Source organism: Amblyomma mixtum, chromosome 7 (genome assembly GCF_055824585.1).
Source record: "Amblyomma mixtum isolate Tamu chromosome 7, ASM5582458v1, whole genome shotgun sequence".
Classification (NCBI taxonomy): Eukaryota; Metazoa; Arthropoda; class Arachnida; order Ixodida; family Ixodidae; genus Amblyomma; species Amblyomma mixtum.
The window spans coordinates 23,552,310-23,566,974 of record NC_143018.1 but is presented as its reverse complement, the minus strand read 5'-3'; the positions used below and the strand labels follow the sequence as shown (position 1 = coordinate 23,566,974).

Here is a 14,665-nt window from a genome sequence, read left to right as displayed (position 1 = left end):
AGGTTTTTTCTATCCACCGACGAAGGGCTTGTCTGCTTCACCGAGCTAAGCACTTCGATTGCGGCGACCACTGATTGTGGGATGGCAACGTGTCCACATGCTTTCACTTTCACGTGATTTCAAGACAGTCCTCGTGAAATTACGATAGGCGTTGCAACGGCAGAAAGAGATCGAGAATGAAAGTGTTTGTGGGCAAAGCAGAAGGAGATCGACATAGAATGTGCCAAAACTTTTCTGTGATTGAGTGAAGTAAAAGTTGGAAAGAAGTCAGAGCAAACAAAAAAAAAATATTGCCTTTGTCTTGCAGTGCTTCCAACGTTTAATTTGCCTATGATACCTTGAGCATAGATGTGCTGGAGTTATCATAAGCATTCACCGCGGTTGACATAAAACAGGGCCAAGGTAGATTGGTCATCAAGAAAAATGTTGAATGCATCACTTCAATCTTGGCTTTTACATCAGAGCAGTACTCACGTGTGGTTGCATTCTGGAATTTTTGATATTTTTTTCTGTAATGCTTTTTACTTGAACTCTGCAGGTATTACCGCGCCATCATTGAACTGCCCATTCTTCTAGCTTCTCTATATTCCACCCTTTATTCCTTAATTATCGTGCTATTTCCTGTGTTTCCTGTCTATTAGGTAGTGAGCACTGGATCAGTTTAGAGTATAAATTTCTCCTGGCATGATCAAGGCACCCAAATACAAACATTGTCATACACTCCTGGAATGATAAGGGCTCCAAAGTAACATTAGCCCCGAAATTGCGCCTGTGCCATCTGGAAGAAAGTTACTTGAATCAGAACCAAGATGAAAACGCGCTGCAAGAACAAAAACACTGACGCAAATATAGACACGCGTATTGACTAGACAAGAGAATGAGTGCTAGTGAGCAGGTGCCTCTTAACTCCGCCATCCTGTTGCTAAGGCTGTACCAACCCCCCCAACAAGACGTTAGAGCGTTGCATAACTTTTGGCGCTGAGTCTCCCCGCTGTATGAGTCATCCTGCTCGAGAGCAATATCGATAAGATATATCTGCGTCGTTGCAACGCCAGCGAAACGAAGTCTTTTTTCTATTTTTTTTTTAGTCGTGAGATGCCTATCGGACAAAGTATAGAAAGCAACGTAGTGAGGACTGACGTTTTGATTCGACGCTTTGAAATTGTTAACTAGTCACTCTTTTTCGGCCCCAGTGCTCCTGTTTCAAAAACCAATGCACAAAATTTCAAGAAACCCATATATTTTTTCAAGAATGGCGGCCTGGCAATCTGTAGGGAGTGTACACAGGTCAGAGATAAGGAAAGCATGAATGAGAAGCTACAATAATATGTGCAAGAGCTCTAGTTGACGTGGCCGTCTTGGGAGGGGGATTGATAATCTCTACGGCAACCATATCTTCTTGCCCACTCTCCCCTGACGTTTGTCGGGCATTCAACAGATACAGGTCTCTTTCTTTCGTAGCCGCTGGCTTAGTTTGTCTGCGCTCGTCGATGAGCAAGAATCGCTGGAAATTGCCGAAGGAGAGAGGATCGCAAAATGTACTCTGGCGTAACTGTCAGCCTTGTTCTCGCCTGCCAGTATCTCGCCGTGAGCGGTAAGTACAGGCTTTTGTTAAGTTAGGTTAGGATAGTCTGGTTCACTTGTTGCTGTCTCCAGCAAGCAATGTCGAAGAAGTGTGTTGCCATCTCTTGCCGATTTGTCATGGTTTCTGAACGAACTATGAACGCCGGGTACCGGTGGAATTGCCAAGCCTGCCGCGGTGGCACAGTGACTGTGACTTTCGTGTGTAAAGCATAAAGTCGCAGGAACTATCCCAGCCGCGGCGGCCGCTACGCGACGGAGTATGAATGCTAAGAAGTCAGTGCACTGAGATTTTGTACATGCTGAATTAGTGCAGCACCTTTTGACATTAATCGGGATACCCCCGCTCTCGTGATGTCCCATAGCCCGCGGCATTGCTTGGGCACGTAAAATTCCATACCTGGCGCTCTTCGAAGCGTGTTTCCAGCGCTATTGAATGAACAGTATTCGCGTTTGCGATGGTTTGGAGATTAACAACGAAAGCGCACCGAAAAGAGCTTGTGGTTTGACTGGTTCGCTCATATTTAAGGGACCAACACTGCAGTGACATGAGCAGATGCGCTCATTAAACAGTACAGAAGGCAAGAGCCTTCGTGCTGATTGTGTTCGTCTCCTATGCTGTCTGTACTGTATCGCTCAGAAACTATGCTTATTTTCTTACGCACCTGGAAGTAACTGCAGTGCACAACACTCCGAACATCAGTGCAGTTTGGAGTAGTTCGAGTACGGCCATAGTTCTACACTCGAAACCAACGTTGAAGCAGTCCAAGCGCATTGGGTAAGCGAAGTTGCCTCACCGCAGCTGTGAGTCTGGGCGAGAAGAATGCCGCGCAACGACCTGAGTCGCTTTGGGACGTTAAATCCTATAAACCAAATTAAACCAAATCAAGCTCGTGCGCGTTTTCAAATCGCGGATAGCACGTTCTACGTGTGACACAGAAGTTTGATATATACGGAAGTCTGTCATAGCCGGATGCGCATTCATTCTCTCGGTAAACACGGAGGCGAACTGCCTTTTTTCGATTGAAATCTCGAAATTAATAAGAGGGGACACCGTTGCATAGAAGAAAAAAAATTAGTAGTGAGTGCCCAATTCATTCATCAATGAGGCTATATGCGCACAACACAAAAGTTGGACCCACCAGTGTTCCCCTGTCAGCAATCATCGTCTTTTATCGATTTGAGCAAGTGAACAAGGTGCAGCTGAAATCTTGAACCACGGGTTGAGAAATATATTTCCTGTGAGGGTGATGCGTTATTGCCTTTGCCCTCAAAGCGCAGGCAAAGAAATTTTTTATTACTTGCTACTATCCGAAATGAACTATAACCAACTACATGACGAAAAGTTTAACGAACAAAAGTGGGCGGCGTTGATATGCAGTGGTGTGCCTTAAAAAAAAAAAAAGCTCACGATATAGGAAATTGTTGTTGCGACGCGCGTGTGCTCTTTTAACTCTATCTGCACGTGGCAGCGGTTGTGGCTCAGCTCGAGCCAGTCGGCAGGCCCGTGCAGTTTCCTTTTCATCCTTCTTTCAGCTAGTCACAACAACATTCACAGATTAGGGGGTGAGGATTGGGGTATGTTCTTAAAACCGGCATGTAGCTTAGCTGTCACGTCGTCTGACATTACATCGTTGTCACGGGACTAGAATGACGTCATATTACATGGTTGTCACGTGCCTGGTGCGACGTTTACTCATGACGTCAGATGATGCCGTTTTTTGCAAACACGTTTGGTGGACAAATGGCCTTGAACTAAGCCATATAACGATGTCGCATTAATAAATTTTACGCTACTCCGTGCAAATGACAATCACCGGCGGAAGTGTCGAAAAAGCGGGTATTTCCCACACCGTAAGTACCATACCAATACGCTTATCGTATCGGCAATTCCCATTTGTTGGCACAACTTTCTCACTGTTGTCGTGAGTGCATTGTGTGTTTCCATTGTTCCCCGTATTGCGGCGCATTTCTGCTGCTCCCATGCCGTTTATTTTTGGTACATTTATAGAGGGCGTGGGAACAAAAAAAATAGACTGAGAACTAATCGTAAAAGAAGACAAACGTCTGCTTTTTATTTTTGTTTTATTTATTTCAGAGGTGCTGCCAGCCTTCGCAGAAGGCCTTCGGCACGAGTGAGCATACATTGTGAAGAAAAAAAAAGCGCGACAAGACATGATAATGACAACAGTGGTGTCATCCGCCTGCTTGAGCAGATTAACACCGAGAAGAAAAGAAAAAAAGAAAAAAAGAAAGAAAAATGCTTTGTACAAGCTCGCTCTGTTCAGGCATATAGAAGCAACACTGGCACATAACACAAGAACACTGGCATCAATAGCACGCTTTAGGAGGTAAACACTAACGGTAGACATACGCTGATCCATCAGCAATCACAAGCATGCCAACCACAAATTAATATCAATAGCTGGAACCAAAAACGCTTAGATTGAGTTAACTTATGCTCTTCAATTTTGATAAGAAAGATTCGACAGTCGGGCATTCCACAGCGTCAGAAGGCAAAGCGTTCCACTGACGGACGGTTCTCGGAAAAAAGGAATTGTTGCTTAACGCACAACAACAATTTTGCTTAACGCACAACAACGGCAACCGGAATAGCATTCCAGGAGCCAGCATATTGTTCAGTTGTTGAATTTGTAGACTATTAAGGCGAAAGCCTTTAATTTTCCCTGGTGGGGTCGGAGTGAGGGGGGATAACAGGGTTGGAGGGGCAGGCCCGCACCATGTGGTAGATGTCCGAGGACTTCTCCGCACAGTGCGGACAGCTGCCCGAGAAAGAAGGGTCGAACTGTTTGAGAGCTGCCGGGCTCAGAAAAGTATTATGAAACGTGCAGTTCAAAGCACCAGTTGAAAAAGCGGCCTGGCTCTGTTTCCAAAGACGTTCATGCTTTTTGCTCAGAACGCCCCACAGTGGTACTGTCTGCCTCACGTGATGCATGCCACTCTATGCCCTTGATTATCGGATTTGTTCACATAACGAATTAAACGCTGAAGCGTACAGCAGCGCTGAAACATGGCAATGTAAAACCTTAACGAATTTTCCTGCTGCCCCTTCCCCTTTCTTTCAAATCCTCGCATGCTTACTTCAACTTTTGTTATCGTATCCCCTACAGCGCAAGACGTGATTACCATGCGCTTCGTATATGAGGCATCTTGATCTTTCCCACTACTCCGCTTCTCCACATCTGCTACCAGAACCCGCAGAAGGCGGTTCACATGATCAACGCTTGGCTAGCACATGCTTGTTTTTCGCTTCCGCCTTACCAGTACTTGTACACCTTCGCAGCTGCTTGAATGAAAGCTCCATGGTTGCCAGGTTAGACCACAGACAAAACTTAGAATAGTATTTAAACGCGGCCCTAACCAACTAACCCTGGCACAAAGCTTGCTGGCAGTAAAAAGCAGCGCGTAGGTATTTCATGGGGATGTGGCATCGTTCCTTTCGAGCGTTACGACTGCAGTGTTGCTATTCTTCCAAACAAACGAAAAATTTATGGCGCTTTAAGACTGGCTTGCTCACTAAATGTCGCATAGCAGCCGAGTGTGAATAGCTTCTTTAGTTGCGTGTTAGAGCAGTACGTTCAATGATAAGCACACTGTCGTTTTCCGAATTAATTACCACATGATGATGAGCTGAAGGAAAGGATAATGAGTTAGTGCCACTATAAATAATCTGTAGGGTGAATTATATTCCATAGCCCTTCAAATTACCTCTACTACCCTATTTATCAATACGTCTCAATTCAAATACTGTAAAAAAAAAACTGAAAACGGAAAGCCCCTCCTTCTTTTCGGAACAACGACTTCTTTGCAGGCATCGTATACTGCTGTGAGAAGCCCACGTCTTCGATATTCTCTGGCACTTTTCACAACCTCAATGCGTGCGCTCTGGTCCGTGAGCCGAGTTACTAAGGTGTGCACAAAAACTGCGAGCAGCCCTGGAGGTTGCGCCCACAGCTGAAAAGGTATACTTTGTTTCTGAGACAGAATCGGTCAATTAGCCCCAAGGACTTATTAAAAGCAAGATTCATGAGTTTCACAATAGCCATACAACAGCCAACAGCCCCTTGACTTCATTATCTTCAGAAGCAGCAAATTCAGCTGTACCCTCAGTGACATGACGTGTATCTTTTGCGCAGGTCTGGTTGCACCGACTACGCCGTCTCTGAGTTCCTACTTCAGGATGAATGTGATGTACAAGCCGTGGTTTGACGAGGGTCTTAGCTCATGCACGGTGGCGTACGCCAGCGAGGGACATGGTCCGGGCAACCACCTGTACGTGTCCTGTCGGTTGCATGGCGTCAACACCACAAAACTGTACGACTTTGGCAGAGACGTCCTTCACGTGTCACAAGGTGAGCTATGAACCGACCGGTTAACCGACCAGTTTTATAGACGCGGAGCTCATGGCAAAGGCGGAGCTGTGGAAAAACATAGTCAAACGGCACACCCTTGAATAGGCAAAGAAGAGCAAGCGACTGCCCCCCGTTACTGCATATGGCATACTCTTCGGAGCGCTCATTTTCTTTCCGCTGTGGTTACTCCTAGTATCTTCCTGTGCGGTCCTCTGTGCCGTGTATGGACTATCTGGATGCCATCGTCCCACTAGGGAGATCTGATTAGAAGAACTTAGATGAATTAGGAGCATTCGTGTGAAGTTTGCTGCAGAAAAAAACTGGTGCTGTATTTGAGATAACATATTTTCCTTGTTCTCTGAAATTCACTAGCATTCACCTGCATTAGTGGATGCAGTTTTGTCTGCTCACTCATCAGCGAGAATTTGCAAGAGTATTCAATATGTTTGTTTATGGTTTATCGAGGTTTGACGTCCCAAAGCGACTCAGGCCATGAGGGTCGCCGTAGTGAAGGGCTCCGGAAATTTTGACCACCTGGGTTCGTGCATTGACATCGCACAGCGCACGGGCTTCTAGAATTTCTCCTCCAATGAAATTAGACCGCCGCTGCAGGAATCGAACTCGCATCTTTCGGGTCAGGAGCCGGGCGCCATAATCACTGAGCCACCGCGGCGGCCCTGTACTCAATATGTGGCGGTGCACCAAATAGAATTAAAGAAATAAGGGCCCCTATACAGGGTTCAATTCGAACTTTAGCTTCTCATTCACTCTTGTTTCTCCAACAAAAGACGAATTGAGCAGTGGTGGGCACTTTGTTGTATGCTTCTCAACAAATGATTCCAGCGCCTAGGCAGTAATCGTATCATGTTACTTCTATATTTTATCGCAATGATGCAAGTTCGGGGCTCTCTTGGCTGTTCACAGGAGGGACCGTGCGGACGGAAGTTACCGGTGGAATACCGGACACTGAGAAGGACGACCCATATTTCCCGGTGACGTTTCGCACAGCTGGCGGGCGCAAGGTGTTCGACCAGCCTGATTCGCTGATCCGATTCGCTGGAGACAATAAGGTGCACTTAACTTTCTTTGCCTTGCCCTGCGTTCCGTGATGCTTAGATAGAACATTCATGGTAGCCTCCTGAAGTCCTCCCCTAGAATTGTTCTCGCCGAGAAACTAAATTTGCTGATTTTATGAAGAAAATGATAAATTGTATACAAATCCCCTTCTGCATTACTTGAATGCAGAACAAAAGACGTGTAGACGGAAGAGGGAAGAAATAGGGCCCTGGAGCCATTCAAGTTCTACTAAACAGGGCTGGGCAATATACTTCAGAATAGTATCTTCGATACGATACTCGATACCTTTGAAAATTGTATCTCCGATACCGATACAAGATACAGAACCGAAATCGATTTTCGATACAGATACTCGATACTGTATCGTCTCTTGAAATGTTGTTGTTTTGGTTGTTGTTTTTTTAACCTTCTTTGTACACTTCGAAACTTTGCAGCTCCAGGGGATGTACACGCTGAAATGAAACGATACCTCTTATTACTTGCTTGCTCGCAAAGGGGCATCTATCTGCCTCTAGATAGAAAGCAGATATGAGATAATGGTGGTTGGTCAGCAGGGACGTATAAGATATTGGAGCAGTACCCCAAAACTCACAGTTGTGCCTTATCCAACAGACACCGTCGTATTATGCCCTGGGCGTCCTTGCTTAGTTAATCTGGAACTTTGATCCCGCGCCAAGCTTATTTACGTGATACATGTAGTTAGTTTTGACTAGAGTGCGACTGGTACTTAACTGCCAGAAAGTTGTAACTGCATGAAAAGAATAGCGACCTCATCAGGCTAAAACAAAATTTCAAACAACGTAATTCGACGTAATTTTATCCTTTCTTTTTTTCGCTTAGCCGAAATGTGCAGCGCCTAGTTTCATCCCGTAAGTGACAGTTAAAATCTAAAATATTAAGGCGTTAAAAACAGTAAACCTATGAAAGTTTACGTACAGTCTTTGCCAAAAGTAACCCGGCACAGGTGGTTTGTTTCTTAGCCGCGCAGCGAAGCACTGATGGCAGCCCTTAAGCCCTGATTCTGTGCAAAGTATGATGAGCCCTTGCCCTCATGTTCTGACACCTTTCAGTCTTTAGGGGTGCCTTGAAGGCTCCGTTATGCGGTTGAGAAGCGAAAGCCTGTTGCTCGGTAACTTTTGTCAAAGACTGTACCTTAAGGTGTTAAAGGGAAGCTGAAACGGTTTTTTGAGAATTCGAGGTTATTCAAGAATTCGAATCTATGAAGCCTCTAGATAAAGCATGCAAAGTATTTTTGCACTGGCATTCGAAATGGTGTCATAATCGTCGATTAAAACCACGACGATGTTCAGGCTTCTCCTCACTACGTTGGAGGAGTGCGAGGAAACTCGGCGGTGAGGTCATTATCGCCGAAACTTCAGATGTCCACTGCTTACGCCTACATGCTACTGTGCGTCGTCAGATGGCGCCAAACAATGCATTGTGAGCTTCACCTTCGATGGCGTCGGTTTTCTTCCATGGAATAACCCTTTCTTCGCTGGAAACGTAGTGCCGTCATATGTGACGTCATTATCGGGGCCTCTGCGCGTCGCTGTACACTTCAGAGAAGCCTGAACGCCGATGACGACTTTATTCGGCGATTACGCCATCATTTCAAATGCTAGAGCAAAACGATTTCGCAGGCTTTACCAGCACATTTCGCACATTCGGCAACCTTAAACTCATGGAATTCTAAAACCGCTTCAGTTGCCCTTTAAGGTGAAGCTTGAAATTCGAAGTCGAAGAGTAGGCACCACTGATTGTTGTTTTACAAAATAAGCACATGGCCTTGACTTTGTCCTCATCAGACGACGTGACACGTGACAGTGAAATATTTTCCATCCAAGATGCCACACCGAAGTTCGTCAGCCATAGCTGCTGCTTATCCGCGCGTAGGCAAGGGCTGCTGGCGTACACCGCAAACTAGGAACACGTGCGAGCAGTCGCACTGAAATGGGACGGCGGACAGTCGGACGGCGCAGAAACGCCGATCCAGATATGGTAGCTTGGGAGTTGGCTAAAAAGCAGCGAAGGTGCTGCCGCCCGTCTTGTACTACCGCCTGAGCGAGGGCTTTTACAGTTTTTTTTTTTTTATCGAGTATCGTAAGATACACGATACACCAAAAATGTATTTTCGATACCGATACTCCGATACTCTAGTTTTCAGCACGCGATACCTAATACCGATACACAAAATGTATCGAAAGATAGTATCGAAGATACATGTATCTTCGATACTGCCCATGACTGCTACTAAATAAGACAGACGACGGCAAAAGAAAAAGTTCTTCGAAACCTTTTTTTTTTCGTCTTTTGCCTTGTTTAGGTGGAAATAAAATTCAGTTGCACGCTATGCCTACACCAACCCCACTATGGTATGTTGCGGAGTTGATGAGCATGGCTGTCACGTAGCTGCAAGCAGATGGGGCTCGTGGCAAAATCGTTCACAACTATACAGCTTTGGGGCAGTAGGGAATCACCGCTTGTTACCATGAGAAAAAAAATACACTGCGAAAAGGCGGGAAGCTTCGGAGAGAAGGGCATTCTGTGCACTGTCTAGTCAGTCGTTGCTATGCGGAAAGAGTTTGCGTATGCATTGCTTGCACTTTTTTCGTAACGTTCATATATTTTCTTTAAAGATGTGGTGATGAGTAAATTAGCCAAAAGCAGGAAAATAAGTCTGGCTCTTTTAAGTGACGCAATGTTACATAACTACCTGACGCACGAATAACTGAAGGACCATATCCGGCTAGTGTATTCCTCACAGATTTGAGATCCTCAATGCTTTTTTTTTTTCGAATAGAGGCTGACACAGAGAACCGGCAACGGAGAGGAATGGGAGACAGACGTAACCGTCGTAGCCAACGGAGAGACTTACCAGTGCACCAACAGCATCACCTGGAGCAGTGAGTACAAACGCGGCAAGTTCTTTGACGTCGGAATTGTCGGCCATCAAAATTGTTCTCCCTTTTTCTGCAGACTGGCAGGGCTAGTTAGGTAGCGAGAATTAGAATAAAATGTAAAACACACCTTCTTCTGTCTCCATATGTACTTCATGTGAGAACTGATTTACCTATCCGGTAGCATGCGTGGTAGTACGTTAGGAACGTTAAGAAAAAGAGTGACGTCGATACTGAATAATGTTAAGAGGTTGCGTTCATACTGATGCTGTTGTGTGTCGGTTTGGGCCTTTGTTATATTGCACAGAACTATTTAAAAGTAAGCAAACGTGAAGTTTTGCTTTGTGGCTTTATTCTCTCCATAAAACAAGTGGCTTTCCAATTTCATTTTTCATAAAACCCTGCGTTTTAACACGTGGTATCGTACTTGGCCTGCAGGTTGGAAATAGTTTTTTCGCTGTGGTAATCTGGAAAGTAACTGTACTGAAAAATGCTGTTTTCTGTTCTTTGTTATGCACAATGAACATTAATGTACTCTGTGGAGTATTCAGTACTTCAGTGATTAATAGCTCGTGAATTTACCGGTTACTCTGGATGCATTCAAGCACTGAAGCTTTTAAGCAGCCCAAGCGCATGCGTACTAAAAGTGCTTTGATAAACAGATACAACAACCTGATAGAGATACGGCCGTGCAGGAAACAGTGCCGTCTCTCCGTACTGTGACGACCAGCCTGCAAGCCGCATTCCTTGTCCGCTCGTCCCTCTAGTCGGCCTGGTGTCGTGTGGGGAAGAAAAGTTAATTCGCTACTCAGTTATCGACTACGTGGAGGAGTACGACCCCGCCATCTTCGAGGTATGTGTTAGGTACCCGTTGCTGTCAACTAGGACGTAAAGACCGTGGATAGGCAGACGTAGAAATTCGCACGAATATTTTCATATAAGTTGATGTGGTGTGCCTGATCTTTTAATTTATTCTTGTTCTAGTATGGGCAACCAAGCGACACGCAGAACGCAACCGGAGGTGTCTCAGCAAGGTAAGAGATTTTGAATACCTGCAGGTTGGCTAAAAAATGAAATTAATATATAGATATGTGCTCGGTGTGTGCCTACTCCAATGATCCTTATTATGGTCTTTACATTTGCGGCTTATCTTTAAGAAAAGACCATGCGGAGAACTCGAGCTCTTTCCTTTCAATTTCTGGGCTTAGCCTAGGCATACATAGAAATGTACGCCACGCACATTCCTTTTGGAAAACATATCTTTTAATCACAGCGGTGGTCTAGCGGTTTCAGCATCCGACTCGCATGCAGTAGGTGCGGAGTTCAATCCCCACTGCCGCCGGATAGCCACCGGTGATACAATGGATACAAGCTTTCTCTCTGTCTAATGATTTGCTTCTCTTCGGTAAAATGCTAAGAAATTGGGTCTACGACCTCGTCTTACGCAGTCAAAAAAATACGCTCGGTCATGATGCTGTTTTGCCAAAGCTGCCCTTAAGCAGAAAAAAAAAATCATAGCATCAAACTTACCTTGCAGCCTTTATAGGCGGGTATTTGATATGTCACTAATTGGTTTGTTTCATCTTTCACAGAAACCTCTCATGAAGCGTCACACCTGTGGCACTCTACACGTGAGTAAGACAGCTGCAATATTCTAAAACTACAATGAAAAGGTATTCCATGCAAGTAAGACAGATATCTCTTCGAGCACACTTCCCGGATTTCTTTTGTACGAAAAGATGACTTCGTTGCTAAAAATTTGAAAAGAAACTTGGGCACTTTTCCTCGATTTATAGCGTCAAGAAACAACGCAACGTTTCCGTGATTTTTATGAAGTTATCCCCTTGGTAGACCGCACGGAACTGCGGAAGTCTCGACCAAGCAAAGAAGCTAAATGAAAACAATGCCAATCTTCCCGCCTCCCATTCGGTCGTTTGTTATATTATCAACCAGTGCATGGCGCCAGCACGCCAGCATACGATCAACCATCAAGCGTAGTTTCTAAGCTTTAGTGCTCACTGCGAGTTCCCAGTCCTCAAAAGAGCACAAACTGCTCTGAGAGCCTGCACTTTCTGAATTTACTGGACATGGCAGATTCCGCATGCAGGCGCAGTTACGGGAATTCCAATTGTGTCGCAACACTTCCTAGCTTTTGCGTAACTTTCTGGCTTATCTAATTTTGATTGTCGATGAAAAGGACATATTTACAATCTCGGAACACTGCTCTCAAAATAGCGGGCATCGTAGCCAAGTTCAGCATTCCTTTATCCTACTAACCAGCAAACAGAATACCCCGTGCGAATGTCTGAGCATTGTAGCAGTAAAAAGAAGAAAAAAACGATATTGTCCTTCTAGACAGACCAAAGCGGTGCCGAGGGCAGGTAAGAATTAGCAGTTTAACTTAATTTGTTCCACCTGCCAGACACTTTCATGTCAGTGACAATATTTTAATTATTTGAACAGAAAATGTTTCCCTCACTCCGTCAACGCTAGGGAATTTTTTAACCAATGACAGCCCAAAGCTTGTGAGTTGTTGTCAACACGAGACTTCATGTTTTATACGAACGTTATTGATATAAAAGAAGAGTGAAAGTCGTTTAATTGTTTACCAGAACCACAAAACTCCTGCCGGAGTAAGAATTAAAGGGAAACTGCGTAGGTTTTAGAAATTAACGAGCTTAAGAGGGTCGAATGTGCGAAACTTGCAGGTAAAGCGTTCGAAGTCTTTTTGGGCTAGCACTTGAAATAGTGAAGTAATCGCCGATTAAAATCCGAACGCCCTTCAAGCTTCTCCGCAGCGCACAACGCCAAGTGGGGGGCGCATGATGACGTCATCGAAGGTATCGGTGCATTTCAAAGGCACAAATGCCTGCTTTGAAGGAAAAAAAAACCAATGCCACCAAAGGCAAACCCTGCCGAGAGTTGTTTGGCAGCGTCTAACGAGTCAGGACAGGGTGTGGCTGACGACAGCGATGATTTGAAATCATACCTTCCGTGACGTCACGCTGAGTTTCCTTGCACTCCTCTGGTGCATTGAGGAGAAGCGCAAAATTCAATCGTCGATTATGTAACTATTTTAAATGCTAGCGCAAAAACACTTGGCATGCTTTACCTACAGCCAATATGGATTTGAATCCTTGAATATCGTGCAATTCTCAAAAAAGTGCTGCAGTTGCCCTTTAGGACAAAGTGTCCCTCCTCTCACCGGGAGCTTTATAGCATTCATGAAATGCTTTTGCTCTAAATACCACTGTTCACTGTTGCGAGCACTTTCCACATTGCACCATGCTGTTCCTTATCATAGATGTCCTCGGGTGACGAGTAAGTTGCCAAGAACTCCTGTGAACCTCCGCTACATGGTGGGCTCTGCACGTGCAGGCATGGTGACAGCGTTGGTGTACCGTGCTGGTGCCTCGGACTCTCATCCTAATGCTGGGCCGGGCCTTCGTACAAAAGTGGCGCTGCAAGCGGAGCACGATTCAAGCTTTATTTCGGGTTGGGGCGAAGACGTCGGCGGCTACGAGCTCCACCGAACCAGATTTTATGTTCGACGCCCCTACTAGTAATACGAATGCCATGCGCATCAGACAAAAAGGAAGGCATGCAGGCCTCGTCTCTTTATTCTTGCTGTATCGCTGCGCATTTATCACAAATACTCTTTCTTAGTTCATTTCTTGCAGTTTCAGGCTCAAGATATTTTGTATAGTTTCTATTCACTTCATATTTTGTCGCGCGTTATTTTGTCTCGGATATTTTGTCACATTCCAGAAATGCAAACCCGCAGCCATATCTCGCCGGCAGCAATTTGTAAACAACATTTTCCCGATTTACTGTATTGCATTTTTGTTATTGGTGAATGCTGTATTTCATACTGCATTGTGCCACACGGCGCCGTTGCTTACGAGGTATGCAGAATAAATTTGTTGAAATTATGCGTTTCTTTTTGTATCCTCGCTGTACCTCATGTAAATAAGTGTTTCGTGTTCGGTTAGGTATCGAATTTACAGACTACGTTTCGTAGTTTCGCCCGAAAAAAAAAAAAGAAAGCCACATTTCGGCAGTCGGGTACATGTTTCACAGCGGTAGCCGCAATTGTCGAGAAAACCCAGCTGTTCACACTTTTGTTCTCTTGATTCACAGTCGAAACTTGGAAAGCCAAAATGTGTGAACGCGCACAGAGAAGGAGGAAAGGGAACTCGGACCGAAGAGAAAAAACGTAATAAACCAGCGAAAACACAGTTTTAGTGGGGAAGGCATTGAGTAGAGTTCATGATGAAGAGAAAGAGAGAGCAAATTATGAGCACAAAAGAGTGCCACAGAAACAGCAAGGGAGCAGATACAAGTGCTGAAGCGGAGTTAAGTTTAGCCTGTGAACTTCCATGTTTCTGTGACCAGCTTTAAGAGACAAGCTTTATTTTTGTGTCAAACGTCATGCGTAACTATTTCGAAATCAAACGACCTAACTGCGGCTTCCATGGCCGCTGATATCAAGGAACAAAAACTGGCAGTCGTCCGGCGTGTGCCGTAGAGTGTCGTATTAATTTTTGCGCTATTTTATTAACATGCGGTTTCAGTGGTAAGGAAGCTGACAATACAAATTCGACCTGCGGTAAAAAGCTTGAACCAAGAAATTGGGAATATGCCACTTTCTTGGCACAGTTCAAGTTTTCCTGCTAACGAAGTGAAAGAAACAGTCATTAAAAACAGCGGCGAGCGATGAAAATAATGCAAATCCTC

General features: G+C 44.9%; 1 protein-coding gene across 3 annotated transcripts; it reads left to right on the top strand.

Moving 5' to 3' along the window:
- Positions 1–1,430: 1,430 nt before the first annotated feature.
- On the top strand, positions 1,431–13,860 carry LOC149335283 (uncharacterized). 3 transcript variants are annotated; one of them, XR_016284031.1, is made up of 8 exons: positions 1,431–1,594; positions 5,739–5,954; positions 6,879–7,024; positions 9,832–9,934; positions 10,624–10,781; positions 10,913–10,962; positions 11,521–11,614; positions 13,307–13,860. XR_016284031.1 is itself a non-coding variant. In XM_089551947.1 (8 exons), the coding sequence occupies exons 1-7, from the start codon at positions 1,537–1,539 to the stop codon at positions 11,531–11,533; spliced, it is 744 nt and encodes a 247-aa protein (XP_089408073.1). In that variant the 5' UTR covers positions 1,431–1,536; the 3' UTR covers positions 11,534–11,559; positions 13,307–13,860. The 3 variants fall into 3 exon arrangements, 2 of the variants coding, with proteins under 2 accessions (XP_089408073.1, XP_089408075.1); XM_089551947.1 differs by having other exon boundaries at positions 11,521–11,559; XM_089551949.1 differs by having other exon boundaries at positions 11,521–11,559; positions 13,233–13,860.
- Positions 13,861–14,665: the final 805 nt, after the last annotated feature.